The 16,563-nt window shown below is 36.1% G+C and overlaps 2 protein-coding genes across 3 annotated transcripts in view; both read left to right on the forward strand.

The window, feature by feature from the left end:
* Positions 1 to 16,563, forward strand: part of LOC145672399 (uncharacterized) — a 290,548-nt gene that overhangs the window by 90,563 nt on the left and 183,422 nt on the right. The window lies entirely within an intron of this gene.
* Positions 1,348 to 15,928, forward strand: LOC145672881 (uncharacterized). The gene is made up of 4 exons (XM_081742070.1): positions 1,348 to 1,883; positions 8,803 to 9,033; positions 10,629 to 10,868; positions 14,376 to 15,928. The coding sequence occupies exons 1-4, from the start codon at positions 1,703 to 1,705 to the stop codon at positions 14,603 to 14,605; spliced, it is 882 nt and encodes a 293-aa protein (XP_081598196.1). The 5' UTR covers positions 1,348 to 1,702; the 3' UTR covers positions 14,606 to 15,928.

Here is a 16,563-nt window from a genome sequence, read left to right on the forward strand (position 1 = left end):
ACTTTGTGGTGGACAAACACCGTGCTCGTGGGTTATCCCGTTTCCTCCCATTTCTTCATTCCACCATTTCACTCATTTCTCATTATTACCGTTTCGTTTAGCCTAACCGGCATAATCGTGGGACGTTAAACTTAAAGATTTCATTTAATTTTCTCGTTTGAAATAAATTCATGAACATGATTAATCAACTACTCCTTCAAGGCCTACCAGGAGGTCGCAACCCATAGATTGAGAATCACAGTTCGAAAACAATAAATTATTCAAGAACTCTATCATTGATCTTAAACTTTTTTCTGTTAAAAAGAAATAAAATTTCATTGGTGGAAAGCAATATAAAAAAATATTGAAGATGGATATCTTTTAATAAAAGAGGTCGTAGATACGTCTTCCCCCTCCTTCTGTTTCTAGAGCACTGGGCAACTGACACTTCCGCAATTCTTAAGACGGGAGAACTTATGGATCACGATATGCGGCAATCAACCAATCACAACGAACAACCGACATTTCTACAACAGAAAAACTTTTCAACTACCTTCATTCATAACGACAATAGCGGGGAATTTTTTTCTTTCGTTTTGTTTTTCAACTTATAAAGAAACTAAAATCATTTAGTACAACTTTCCTATTTTTCTCTATTGTAAAAGAAGAAACTTCCTCCTTCGAACGTTATTTATAAAATTCCAAAACAACTTATCTTTTATTTAGTTTAATTAAAATAGGGATAATTATTCAATAAATTTGGAGACAAAGCTTCTGAGACAGGCTTGCCAATCACACAAAAAATCTACCGTGATATATGGTAATTTAAGGCTTAATGCTATACGGTAATACCCTTGCGATAATAGATGAACATCACACGCTTCTTTTTGCAGTTTTTGACTCTGCAAATAAATTGTACATGCATTAAGTAATTATAAAACACACACACACTGAGATTTTTAACAGTCATTCCCGCTAAAATAAATCAATAACGATTTGAGAATTCGTAAATGGATCCACTCTTGACACTGACGACGGTTTGGAGTTCGAAACTGATGATTACTAGATAAGTTTATTACATACAATATTGTTGCTATTATTAGTAGTATTATACCCATAACGAATATACGATAATTTCTTTTGTACGATAATTTTACATATGAAAATCAATAATTTTGATCTCTGAGGTTGGCAACTTTGCTCTGAGACAAGTTACACTTGGATTATTAACAATGACTGACAACAATGGTAAACTAAGTTGCCCAAGTTATACATACATATTTTAATGTATCTTCAAGTCATTCGATTGGTAGTGCTCCCTCCTGGCCTGTTGACTAATGCGTGTGCTTTCTGTGTATATACCCCAGTAGCACGCCGACGTGGGACCCATATTTGTGCGACATCGGCCAATGTCGGCGTCGTGGATCTAAACTGGCCCACAATAACCCACCAAGTTCCCATATGGGTCCCACATGGGAACTTGGTGGGCTTGCCGAGGTTGATTTACTGATATGGGTCCCACGTGGGAACTTGGTGGGCTTGCCGATGTTGATTTACCGATATAGGTCCCACGTGGGATATAAATAGGCTTGCCCACCAAAAAGAAAAAAGCATGGAAACATTTCCTTTTTACAATGAATAAATTTGAAACACATGAAATTAACATTTTGATGGTTCTGTGGCAATTATTTGAAAAAGTAATTTTTCGATTCGGCCTCGATCTATGTCGAATCGATGTCGATCGGAGTACGCAGATTGTTTGTCAACTGTTCACAGTTTTAAAACCATAACACCGTATGGCGCCACAAGCGGTGCGAAGCGAGGGAAAAGCAGGAAATATACTTATGACTGTTGTTTGTTTTGGTTTTACCATCAATTCGACGAAATCGTATTTATTATTGAAGGTGAGTATTAAAATTATTTTTCTTCCATTAATAGAATGCATATTTTATCTTTGATTTGCATGAACGATGTCGACTATAGATAAAGAGATCCACATAAACTGTTCCAAATAAATTTTGGCTAGTTTATAGTCCGCGCTCGATGCAAGAAATCTGGTACTGGTTTTGTTGTTACAGGTGCAAACATGTGTAGATATCACTATACTTAGTCGTGAATAATTTTGATTTATGGTCTTCAAGCATAGGAGGAGGCTCAGGCCGAGACGGCCAAACATTGGAACAAGTTTATTTACTACTTTAAAAAAATGCGTTAAAAAGTACTTTAAATTGACAGATTATGACAAATGGAGGTACTATCGAGCTATTGACTACCGAATTGGCACATTTTCGCATAGTTTCAGGTTAGGTTAAGATCAGCAAGATTTTACTTTGTATAAAACAGTGGTAGATGCACACGCATCACAACTATTTGTGTTAAGTACAAGGGACACAGTGTTGATAAATATAACTTGTAACTCCATTTTAAGTAAGTTAATTTACTATTTTGCTCCTTGTACTTAATAAACTTTAGGTGAGCGCATACTTTCGCTGTTCTGCGCAACGTAAGATCTTGAATCCAGCTGTTGGTGTAGGGGAAGAGCATCCGCCTGTCACGCAGCACTTTGGCAGTTCGAGCGTGGGTTGGAATCCCGCGCAGGCCTGACTGAGGCTTTCCTCCGCCCCACAATGAGAATGCCGGGATAGTACGTTCTTTGAAAGGCCAGGGCCACATCCTGTCCAAATCCTAGTTTTACCTGAAGGATCGATCCCTTCTTTTTGTCCTTCCCATGAGTAAATAAATAATCAAAATAAGGTCTTGCCGGTTAGGTCATGTTAGGTTAGTTTCTGTCTGCCACTACGTTGGTTTGCCTGTAACCGCCATTTGAAAACTAGAATTGGCCATGAAAATACAGATTCACACGTAGGTTACTTAGCCTGTGATTGTCACTTAGAAACTAGAATTGCCCCCCCCCCAAAAAAAAGCTAGCTAGGTTGGTCAGATCTCTTTTGAAATAACTTACAGGCTGATGTGCCAGCCATGAAACAAGTTAAGGAAACAGTACAGTGAAATATTCTGATGTAGACCTATCTTTATTTCCATGCAACATTCGCTACCTTATTTTTTTCTTGGTATTATGTTTCTGTTCATAAAGATATGTTTTTATGTATCTACACACAAGTACAAATATCTATCGTACTGGGGTAACTGGAAGTTCTGAGCAGTGACGTGTAAAACTTAGAAAAGTCATTGAATTTGATCTTGGCAAATAAGTGAGAACGTTGCCCTGGGAAAACTTGTTTGAATAGTAATTGAGTGTGAGTGAATTAAGTTAACGTTTTGAACAAGTTGTTGAGCTTCCAAGGACGGGACCTGGAGTTTCACGCGGGATACACCCCTTTTGAAGGGGGATTATACCCCCTTCTGTGCCCTCTGTGGATGAGTGGATAAGCTCGTCGTCTTGGAATCAAGGAGTCTCAGGTTCAATTGCCGGTTGGGGACACAAGAGTTGAGGATCCCTCGATAAACTGTAAGTCCCATTCTTAGGACGTCATCATCATCCCGTTGAAGACAAGCACCATGAGTTCACCTTGTCCAGAGACCTTCGAGTCAAAGACCTGTCTTCGTGCAGAGCACCGATCAGAACCATCTTACCCTTCCCCCTGGTCCGATTTTCTTCCGCGACCAGATTGACCTTTCGTTTCAGCCAATAAAAATACATTAAAGTTGCATTCGAATTCGTCACTGTTCATTTTTAGAGCACCCCCGTTTTCATTTTCTGGGCATCGTCACTTCGCTCGGCAGGGTTGGCTGGTTTAAACCAAGGCTTAAACCAGCTTTTTTTTTTTTTTTCAAAAAAACCAACTAGTTTAAACCAAAAAACGAAAAATGTTCGTAAAAGTGTAAGTGTTTGTAAAATCTTGATGAACACACATTTGTGGGTTATCACGTTTCACTCCCGTATATTATTCGTATTATATTCAGATCTAAATTCCCCATTCATTATTCAAAATGATTATGCTACAAAAGCAACATTTCTTTGCATAAGTTTATAAATGTTTGTTTTGTGATTTTTTTTGTAGTTGGTATTATTGTTATGTAATTACAATCAAAGAAAAATTCTAAATATTGTTTCGTTTCAATGTTTACTATTGATAAATTACATCGAAATGCCGTACTTTGTGTGTGTGTGGGGGGGGGGGGAATTACATACCCCACGAGAGGCATTTAGTGAAATGAGAAGTATCTTTGGTATCTATTTATGTATAAATGAGTCTGAGCCAAAGTGGACTCAAATAATTTGTATCTTTATCAGGGTTTGCCCAAGTGGGCTCAGCCCGAAAAAAGCCACCGGGTTTTTTCGGGTTGGACCCACCTGGGTTTTTGAGCTTTTTCTTAATATATTACTGATACAACCAAGATGATCACATTGAAAGTGATTTTTATCAGATTTTGAACTTTCCTTGGGCGAATTGAATGCTTTCCCGTTAAGGTATACAACATTCAACATAAGACCTTTATCAAGTTCTGAATGCACTGAATGAATAAAAAACCCTTACCTTGGCTTGAGATAATTAAGTAACAAATTAATGTATGGATTATGCTTATAGCCTATTTGAAGGAAGAAAAAAAAGCAATTTTATATTTTAGAAAATACTTTCCGTGAATCGTGTGCTCGCCAACTCGGCGACGCCGAGGAACGTTGTCCCTTATACGTTTGACGCGTTTAAAGCCATAGATGCCGGTACTACCAGTAAACATGTAGTGCATTAGTAAAACTATTATTATTATTTCTTACCTTTGATGGTAACACAAGTATTCTTCAATAAAATTTAGTTTTCCAACAACAACAGTTTAGTGCAGTTATTTGTAGGTACTCTTCAAATAAGCATTCTGTAGAATCAACACCAACAAAAGCGTAAAAATTCGTCAAATTTAAGAAACTCGATGCTCAGAGTTCCGAAAACTACGTACCCCTTACTATTTTAAGTGCTGAATTCGAACTTTCGTACTAGTGGAAGTTTCGATGTACAGTAAAGGGAGCTGCATTTTCGAGGGAGGAGGAAAAAAAAAAAAAAAACGTCCCGAAAGAAGTTCACGGGAAATTCCTCCAATTGAACGCACAAAGCATCGGAACTGAATACCTCAACAATATAACTATTTATTTTATGGTGTAAGACATTTAATTTCCTTTAAGACATTCTGAAACATCCTAACTATATATAAAACTACATGAGCTGATGTAAATTATTGAGCACTTCCTGTAGGGCTACAATGATTAAATTTGGCATGATGGTAGCTTTCTGGGACTAACGGTCAGAAAAATTGCCAAAAGTGAATATTTTTAATTTTTAAGGGTTCTAAAGATGGGATGAAAAGTTTCCCCATGTTATTTAAATGGGCCTTTTTTGGACCTATAATCTCATGTTTTGGGTACTTAGAATTGGAATAAAAACTTGAAATTCGGTATGCTTGTACGTTTTCTTAGCAGAACCTAAGTAAATCAGTAAAAATTTAAAAATCCAACTTTAGAGTGGTTTTATAGGGAACTGAAATATCCTTCCCATGTTTTTTATATGGAACACATTTTACACCCCCAAATTATTGAGCACTTCCTGTAGGGCTACAATGGTTAAATTTGACATCATTGTAGCTTTTCGGGACAAACCCACAGGAAAATTGCCAAAAGTGAATATTTTTTAATTTTGAGGGGGTCTAAAGAGTGGATGAAGAATTTCCCAATGTTATTTAAATGGGCCTTTAAAAAAAACATAATCTCATTTTTTAGGTACCGGTACTTAGAATTGGAATAAAATCTTTAAATTCGGTATGCTTGTACGTTTTTGTAAGCGTTACCTAAGTGAAAAATCAGAAATAAAAATTTCCAACCGTAGAGTGGTTTTATGGGGAACTGAAAAATCTTTCCCATGTTATTTATATGGGACGTCTTCTACACCCCAAAATGTTTAGGCCCTTCCGGCATGATTATAGCATTCCAGGACTAACCGACAGGAAAATAGCCAAAAGTGAATATTTTTAATATTTTTAGGGGTCTAACGGGTGATGAAGAAATTCCCTTGTTATTTAAATGGGAGTTTTCTTGGGATACAAAATCTTATCTTTTAAATAGTTGAAATAGGGAAAGAAATGCAGCTAGCCAAAAGCTAGTTTATTTTATAAAATATGGATTATATCTTTCTTAATGGTCCTAAATTAATTTTCCTGAAAGATCCTTCTTGCAACAAGTGCTCGTGACATTCCTGTAATTCAACGCACAAGGTATTGAAAGTTAACTTCAACAATAAAAATCATTTATTTTACGCTGTTAAATTAATATATTTGGTGTTCATATTTGGCAAACGTTACTGAGGCTTCTGGGATGATTCAATCTGCATTTGTTCGTTCGTCTGCTTGTACCACACATATTGCAGGGAATCACTTCTGATCTTTTAAGTGTAAATTTTTAGAGTACAAGCACGATACACACTAAATTTCCTGTGTAGATTTTGGTGGCATACCAACGTAAAATTTCAAAATGGAGTCAATTTAGTTTTTTCAAAATAGCGGGTATGCACGCTACAAAGCGCAATTTTCGGTCTTTTAAGTCGAAATTTTTAGAGTAAAAGCACGAGGTACTTTGAATTAGCTGTATATATTTTGGCGATGATCCAACGTAAAATTTCAAAATGGCGGCCATTTTTTTCAAAACAGCAGTGAATAGAAAATTGTTGCAAGTTGTGACAATGATAATCTTGAAATATAAATCATATTTTAACACTTTTACCCCAAAGACATTGAAATATTTTGATAGAACCCAATTAAACCTGAAAGAAACCAATAAAACCGGAAAAAACCCATATGGGCCATGGTGGGTTGGGCTTTTTCAGAAAATCCCTGGTTTTTTCAAACCCTGATCTTTATTTACTTTTCTTACTGATATGCAAATTAAGTCGTCGTATTTCTTTAATTTGGACCAATAAAAGTCGTTGTTAACTAACTGGAACTAAATTAGATCTTCTGTACTCCGTAGTACTTTGAAATTGTCCATATTTAATTCTGTATAATGGTTTCACTTGTGCAACTGTTTATCTTTTTGTCCTTCTGAAATGATTCTTGACAGTTATATTAAGAAGCATGTAAAGATCAGTACAACGTATTTTTATCAGGGTTCCTTCGTGAGTGAGTCGGCAGACGTATCGCATTTGCGGCCAATTAGTCCTGGTTCCGAGTTCAAATGGAGGACAATTTATCTCGGATGTAACTCGAGAAGCAGTTTTTATTCCGCTTTAAGCTTATGTGACCCCTTCTAGCATAACCCGGCTGTTGCATAATAACATAAAGGCGAAACAAACATATTTCTGTCCATATATGATATGAATATATAGAGCAAATTATTTTAATCAAAAAATCGTGGTTTAAACAAAAAAAACTTTTTTTTCAATAAAAAACATGGTTTTTGCCAACCCTGTCGCTCGGCCAATAAAGGTCTTAAAGGACAGTGAACATTAATGAGAACTGCACTTTGACGTTAACTACATGTCAACTGAACACCCGACCTTGGTCATAAATTGTAGGTTTTCTTTGTTCAAGTCTCCTGAGTAAGTACAGTAAATAGCATATGGCATTTTGTGTGCGTGATCAAGGATTCGAGTTCTATTTTGGGGGGGGGGGGTCAGTTTGGACGCGGTTATGATTTCACTGCAGCAAGAGCTATATACCCGTCACTAGATGCTCAGTTAAACCACATTTTAACTTTTTTTTAGGCTTGCGTCGCATTTATTTCCCTATGTCATTAATTTATGTTCTAATGATAGTAATTAGTATAAAGAATTTCGTCTTTACGGTCGACTATGTCTTACGTAATGTTTTATCTTTCGTCTTTAGGATCCATTATGTCGGGTAACAGATCGTCGTTATCTAAAACTCTTAAAAGGAGGACAAAACGTCTGTTAAATGAACTTGTGATAGAGGAAAAAGTACGTAGGATAATTAATGCACCTGTTGTTACCCGTGTTCCAGTAGACGAAAATGTGTGTGCGCATTCAATCCATGAAACCAACGTTGATGATTGTTTAACTGAAAAACAGGACGGTAATGATGGTTTAATGTGTGTGTGCGGTGATTACGAGTATGTCGCTGTGTACAACAAGCTTGGAGTGAGAAGCCCTAACAACTAAAAATAAGATGTCTAGTTTGTTTATTTTTATAAACAAGTTTTTCAATTTGGAGTCCAAAATTGGCTACTTGCTATGTTCAAGCAAGTCTTACGTAACAAATCATTCAGACTCAGATCTAGTCTCAAGTAATTTATTTCTATGAAAGGCTTGCTAGTTGTTTTTCTTCTTGTTTTTAACGAGGTTGTTAATACTTTCGCCTTTTATCGGATAAATGCTATCTTCTCATGATTGTTAACTACAGAAAAACCGGGCTCGTAATGCAAACTGTGTCGTTAAATTGGCTCTATTATGAGTATACATCAATAAATAAATAAATGAAAAAATAACGTACACATTAAATATTCATTTAATTATGATATGGAGTCTATTTAGGACAAGATCAAACAAGCAGATAAACAGCGTTAGTATCTTTTAACGTTGTGCGTTAATGTAATCAGTGTATGATTTCTGCGATTTCCGGAGAGGGGGATAAATTCATCAATAGCTCAAAAAAGTGGGGTTTATTTCCACCATATCCAAGGTTGAGAGGTATTTCGAGAAACAGAGAGGAGAAAGTTCCAGCCATCCCCCTACAGATAGAATACTGGATGTAATCATTGTAACATTTTAAACATGCTTTTAAAACCATAAGTTGTCACCTGCTTATTGTGTACCTAACAGTCTAGTAAAAACTGGATGTTTGTATAATTTCATCACTTGCTTTCAGAGTCGCTTGGAGTATCTATAGGAGGAATTGCGGAGGTAAACGTATCATCTATGGTGCACAATTCAAACGGAGGTTGCTCGTCTGCATCACATCGTAAAAGTCCAAATGGACCTTTACCATCCCACTCCCAAATCCAAACTCCATGCAGAATGTCAGCGTTGTCAGTTGCCACTACTTCATGTGCAGATACAGACAGTACCTTCACATCAGCTCGTTTAGGAATTGGCAGTAGTAAGTATCCAAAGATTAAACTGTATTGCTAAGCTTACTTACGTGTGTCGTCATTATTAAATAACCAAACAAAATGAAGACTATATTGCTTCTTTAGAGACATTTTGAACCCTGCTAGCTCGAGAGTGTGGCAGCACGTAGTCAATGCATCGATATTCTCAAACCACTTAGTGTGGCCGCCTTGACCTAGTAGTCTCCGAGATTATCACCAATTTTTGTTAATGAAAAACGAAATTATGGTAAAACTTATGCTTGGAAATTGAAATTGTTATGTTCCAAGCCGTGCGAAGGAAGGGGGGGGGGGGTCCGAACCCTTCTCTTCCTCAAAAATAGATTTTTGTGTAACTAATATAAATTTCGTACTAATTACATTTTAAAACATATATATCATACTAAGATTTACTTTTTACAGTGAAACCTTTAGTGTTTAAGATCTCCGAAAGTATTTCTAGATCCGGCGTTCCTTTCGTAATGGAAGTACTTCTTGGCTTTAAAATTCAGAACATACAATCTGTAATTCTAGTTTTATCACATTTTGTTTTGCAGCGCATCCTGTTGGAATGGTTGCTTTGGAACTATTCTGTTCCATATTAGAGGAGGCTTGTGGGCAAGCGTATGTTAGTAGCGATTAAACTCCCAACCTTTTGAATGCTAAACCGACGGGTTGACGATATAAAGTTTGTACCATGAAACAGAAAAATTTATATTTTTGTACAAAACAGCGTCTTGTTAGTCATTTGTTTTTTCTTACTGCCTGTGCGCAGGTAGCAGACAAAATTGGCAGGTAGCAGACAAGTCGACACACCGATATGCCCTCTCGTGGCGCTTCTGGTTTCTTCGCTTGCTTACCAACACACACTTAAGTTTTTATTGTTGCTCTGGCTGAGATTCAAACGAACCCAAATTAGGCAAATTCCGTTCAGGTGTCATAATTGTCACACCACAGAGACGCGATCAACGTTCTTTGAATGTTAAGCATTCCTCGCACCCCATTTGAAACCGTTACTCTGCTAGTATCGATATTTAGACATTGTTCCATATACGGAGGTTCTGCAGAGAAACATTGGAGCATATCATTCTTATACTACATTAATTTGAAAGTTGAAATATCAAATGTAACTGCATTCTCTCGCAACAGGAGTTTTTGCAGTAACCTTTCTCAGCAGAAGACGGTAGAATGCCTAGATATTGACACGAGCAGGCTATTTTATTCCATTAGGACACTTGAAATGCTCTACAGACATATAAAATTGACCCGAATGTGGTGTAATGATTAGGAAAGCCCTCAAACAGCAATTAGTAATTTTCTTGCAATAGACTTAAAAAAAAATAAAAAATAAAAATAAAACTGCTTATGCATTAATTATGAAGCTTTATCAATATGTGATTTAAAATTCATCCCGTATGTTGCTGTGGGTATCGACTTCAGGGTCAATATGAGATATGTGCCGGTCAGAACCTAGATGACTTTTGTTAATGGTAGTTGCGGCACACACGATCTTAAGGTAGAATAAAAAATATTTCAAACAATGTGTACCATTGCCTCCTTGGTCTTGTATTAATTTAGTATTTTTTTCTTTCTTTTGATATTTCAGCCGTTGAAAAAATATTCCAGTTACTGCAGAGAATCCAGCTAGATATGAAACATCTCAAATGTAAAGTTGATAAAATGGAAGCCAAAATATATGAGCTGCACCAAGTTCCCTGTAGTGGTAAAGAAGCTTTGCAATCTATAGAAAATGCAAACCTGCTAGCTGACAAGCTCCCTTTACGCAGTTTGTCTGTGGTTCATAATTTAGAAGAAGATTTAAGACAGAGAGATGGCTTCAAAATTGGTGAGTGGTATTCTTAAGTTCGTATTGACACGAAGTATTTGTAAATATCCTTCAGGTATTGTTTAAAAAGAAAACTTTTATTCTTTAAAAATAGATCTCGTGTGGCCAGATGCTTTTTCGGATGTACAGGTTGTTAAATTAATGCGTACCAAACAATGTAGGGGTGGGTACCTGACATGGAAACAAGAAAATGCTTTGTGACATGTGCATACCGATCAATAGGTTGGGAGATGCAGGCCGTCGAAAGCGTGGGAAAATAAATTTCAGAAGCCTAAAATTCAAACACTGTCCAACCAACATAGAGAGTGCAGCTTCATATCTCATAAAGGAAGTCGTTGGTGTTCTATTGCAAAAATGCATGTTTCAAAATTCAGCAATGCATACAAAATTAATTTTACAAGGTGATGGTAAGCCAACAATGACTTACACTTCGGCTTTTCGGTGCCTTTGAAGAGTCCTTTCGCACGCAATGCACATTCTTTTAACATACATTTTTCTATAGAACAGGTATGACTTCTTTTATGAGATATGTCATGAGCCTATAATATATTGCTGCGTACATGTACACTCATGTCCAAAATAATTGTCGCATATCTATAACTGTCTTCTTGTAAGAATATAATTTGATAATGATTTTGCAGGGTACTTTTAATACTATGTGTATAATCGGAAAACGTATATTTGAGGTAAATTTCACAGGAAACAAATTACAAATACGAAAATTAGAATGAGTAAAACAAAATGTTGCTAAATGGACAAGAAAGTTTTATTTTCGTTTTATTGTTCTTATTTAATGCTCTTTTGACATGAAGTTTGCCACATACATGTCTTTGCCGATTATACACATACTAGCATTATAAGAAATACCGGGCGAATGCGTTATCAAATTATATTCCTACAACAACATTTATAGACATGCGACAATAATTTTGGACATGAGTGTACATCAGCCAAACTGGATTGGAGATGACGTATTTTTTATTTTTATGTATTTTATTTATTTTTTAATCTAAAGCTGATTGTGACGTATTCTTAATAATGCAGTTTCAAATAAAATAAAATCGAATCAACTATTTCTCTAGCGTTAGCAGTTTGGACTGTGAATTCTTAGGACTTATAATTTAGGTGTCCATATTGGATCTTAAATACTACTACTACTACTACCAATAATAATGCAATCCAATACTAGTTCGAAAATCTTGCTTTCACTGTATAGCACCTTCGTGTTTCAACAACAACATCATAAGGTAGGATGGTTTACGGTTTCCTCGTGTCGTAGACATGTCTACAGTTATGCCTTGTTTGGCAATACCGGTACCATCTTCTACAACCTTTCCAACCATCCGCGGGTTCTCATAAAAATTAAGTGTTTAAGGGCAACTTCCACAGGTGCATGGATTCTCCAAGCCTTCGCTTTGCAAATAATTGAGAAGTCCCTTCACTTTTCGGGAATTCGGGAAGTCCTGGATACTTTCTTTGAAGTTCTCTAGCACCCATCTCCACCTTGGTAAGCGGAATCAGTGACTATGATGATGTCACGGTTTTGCAGGAAGCGAACTTGTAAGACAAACGGGCAATACGATCTCAGCAATTCTCGATCTCAGCATGTCGACGTACGACATGGTTATACAATGATTTAAATCAGCCTGTTCCTGTGCATTTGATTACGATTAGGGATCGAACGACACTGACAGAAGAATTATTTTTAAAAAAATCTACAGTATAAACTTAACGTACTACTCGTATAAGCAACATAACGTAGGCAAAATGTCTTTCTGTTTAATAATGAGCTAATACAGTGTTTTTTTTTTTCCTATGGTATTATGTTCGGACAAAATACTCTTTCTCTTCGAAATTAACAACTTGCAGCAAGGCAAACAGACAAAGATTAAATAAAGTTTTGCTGAAAATGGATACTAAACTAAATGCATGTCGAAAACAAATAAATGGAGACATTTGCGTTCAATTATCACATCCAACAATGCGGGGTACATTAACGATCCTGAATATTATTGCTTGAAATTCAAGAAAATAACAAAGTTTTATTTCAGGCTGTCCGTTAGTTGGAAGTTCTACATAGACGCTGGGGAATAGTTTTCAGTATCCGCGTCCGTTATTGAGAATGTCAGCTATTCAGAAGTAATTTTCACATTGCACCCAATGTATTTCTGCCAGGAAATTGAAAACTGTCCGTTATTTTGAGATGTCCGTTAGAAGTTTTACTGTAAATATAATTTCTATGCGTCGTACAAAAGTCTAATGAAGTCGAAACAACACATTTATCCTTCGATTTTTGTCGTGCGACGAATATGGAATGGTTTAAACAGGTAGTAAAGTGACCTCACTTCAAGATATGTGCACTAGATTCACGCCACGATGTAGTTCGGGGCCCCTAATAATTTTAGGTCCTAGCATTCTGCCGTTTACGGATGAGACTGAGGAAAAGCCCCATTCACGATGGTGTCGCTGATTCGCCTGTGTAGGATCTGAGTTCCTAAAGAATTTTGTTATATATATATACTAGAGTCTAATTTCATCTTTCGGATGTATGGCGTTTTTTAGTATATATTTTTAGGAATCTTGGAGGGGGATTACTACCAGTGAAATCCTTTGTTTAGGTGCCATTCTCGCATTATCCTAGTAAAAGTAAAGCTTGCGGTAATATCTCCCAAACAATACCAGAGTTACGAGGACAAGTTCCTCTTCGGATCGAATCGAATTCCTTAACAATATGTAGTAAGGGAACTGGAAGTGTTATTGTTCGTTGTGATCATTTTACTACAGGAATATGAAAAAAATTTTGAATCACCATCAGAGTAAAAGGTCATTCTAGAGGACAAAACATAATTCAATAATACGTTAGATACTCTCCTTTCATATGGATCCGTATCTGCTATGCTATACGCGTTCCTTGTCATATTCATTCATCAGTTTCTATTACTGCAGTTCGTGTTTGGAGATTTTTTTCTGTCATATATCGAGGGTTCAGAGACCAATATGTGTTAATCTAGAAAAATGAAACTAAGAAAATTAGAGTTTTTTGGCATTTGTAGACATTTTAGGGCATTGGTAACGCTGTTATTCGCAGGTAAATAAAATCATTGCTTTCCTTGTTTTTGCCTCTGAAAGAAGTTGTAATTTTCTGTTAATCGCACCGTGCAAGTAAATTTTTAATTTTTGACTTGAAACGAGTGGATATTCTGAGCCATCCACATATCGTTTTCCACTCCCTACTTCCTCTGTTTGACACCGAACGACAATGTCCTGTTAGATTAGCCTTTCGGGCACGTAATAATGCGCTCATGCGTACAATGGATGTTTTTTGTGCAATGTATAAAAGGTTTCTTTGTATTTTAGGAGAAAGTTATATTTTCGTTCGAATTTTATTTATGTAACTTCAAAATTAATCTGTTATTTCTCAATGATGACGTTTGCTATTTAAATGTGTAGTCCCTTCTGGTGATACAGTATTATTGCATTGAGTTTTTACAATTTTTTCTTCTTCAGGAGCAGTACAACTCCGATTTCCTGATATACAAACTAGCGACATTGTCCGACGGATTGGGAAAGTCTTAAGTGGTTCGCGAGATTGGAATGGCTACAGATGTAATCGGAGAAGAGAACAGGCTCAAGACTTAGGGGAAGATGCACAGTCGTTCCGCGGGGAACCCGCAAGAGTCCAAGGACCACTTGAATTCACCTTGCAGAGTCACCCCGAAGGGAAAGCCGTGGGGTGATCGGTCCCGCGGCTAGTTGTGATCAACCCTCAGCAGCGTGTCTGATATAAACAAACTTATATGAACGAAATGTCTTATTGTAAATAAAATAGTAGACAATAATATGTTAAAGTACAAGAGAATTATAAACTTCATGAAAGTAACCGTTATTAATAGTTTTTTTTTTTAATTTATCACAGTAACTTTCAGTTCGCTAATTTGCAGAAATATTTCCTAGTGATACATTTTTATAAGTTTTATGTTGTATTTTACTGCAAAGAACCTATCCAAATTAAAACTTTATAGTGGCATCCATATTTTACTGAATATAATGAGCTTTCCGAACTTCCGTGCTGTCTGTGTAAGTGTAAGGGATGAGTCCACACTACAGACCAGTGTGCGAATTAACGGATATTTTACAGTGGGATTTAAAAAAAAAAACTTTTGAGAAGTTAAAATTTATGGGAAACTAATAATTTACAGAAGAAAAGAACTTCCTAAATTTTCTCTAAATTATTTCAGGTTAAGTAGAAAGATAAATATTATCTGCATAGTTTCTTTGATTATATATTAGTTTCCCTAGTCGGGATGTGTAGCGGAAAAATTCGATGTTTGAAATAAATTTATTTACAGTGGCTTTCGTTGACGTAGAGTGTATATGATTTTTACGTGTTTAATTTTATTATACATATGATATATTGACATAAGGGTCAGGAAAATGGCCACTTATCAGTGAACCCTTTTTTGAATAAACTAAATAGTTTCCACACGTTGCGGAACAAGAGCTGGTTCCTTCTTCAGTGGAAGGAAACAATGATGTATATGAAGAGTACGCGTTAAGAACAGTGAAGGTGACATTTTGAATATGCTCAAAATATATTTTCTCCACACCAAAAGATGCAAAATAGTTTGTGAAAATAGGGCGTAGTCCACTCGCGAATGTACACGTGAGCGAATTACGACGTGTTTTCACCATCTTAATTATACATTTTGGTGCTGAGAAAGAATTTTCTGAGCATTTTAAAACGTGCCCTTCATAGTCCTTCCTGCGAACTCTTCATATGGAATGAAATAAAATGGTGAAGACAGTGTCAACGTTTGGTAACTATTAAGTTGATGCAAGAGAAGATTCACTCATTTTTTATGTTGTTTCTATATTAATGATAATAAGTTACGTGTTTAAAAGTATTTATTTCCATTCGTTATGTTGGAAACAGCAAAACAATTGTACAATATATACCTCTATGCAATGAGTGAAGTTCACGAAAAAAAAAAGTTAGGGAATATGTTTTGTGTAAATTTTATTTTAATTATTTAAAAAAAATAAAAATGTGAATACTTCAATCTGAAAATGCTTTTATTATATACTGTTTTGTTTAGTCTAAATACTGCATCTCTGAAACACGCTAAATGTCCGACCGCCCTCTTGGATCCGCCATAGATAGAAGTGCGGCAAAACTACTTGCACCAGTGACATTTTGAAAAAATGTCTGATGTATCCGATGTCATTTTCTTCTATTTTCATTAGAAAAACATAACTTGAATCCAAAATGGTAGACAAGCATGTAGCGTGCGCCAGAGATGCAGTACATGGCCCTATTCAAATCTGATATGTTGACATATCCATCTGGTGTTAAATCTGTAAAAATTATATGGTCACATCTGGTTTACCGATGTGGGTGGGATCTCCCACCCAGATCTTCCCCATACCCACATTGTCATTTTAGCTTCCATGGTTAACCGATGTAGCTCTATATGGGTCCAACCCAGATCTACAACATGCAATACAAAAGAACATATCCGCACTCAGGTTTGAATAAAACTTTCATATTTAATCATTTAGTGTGAAAAGAAATAGGCTGAGCTCGTACGTTTCGCAATTGTGTATAGAAGCTGGAAGATCAGAAATGTCGCCTATTCTATGTTCCTTGTGAAAAGTACTGGGCGATTCAAATACATTTGAATAGCTCCGTTCTTTT

The sequence above is a fragment of the Thermobia domestica genome, chromosome 16 (genome assembly GCF_964235325.1).
Source record: "Thermobia domestica chromosome 16, izTheDome1.hap1.1, whole genome shotgun sequence".
Classification (NCBI taxonomy): domain Eukaryota; kingdom Metazoa; phylum Arthropoda; class Insecta; order Zygentoma; family Lepismatidae; genus Thermobia; species Thermobia domestica.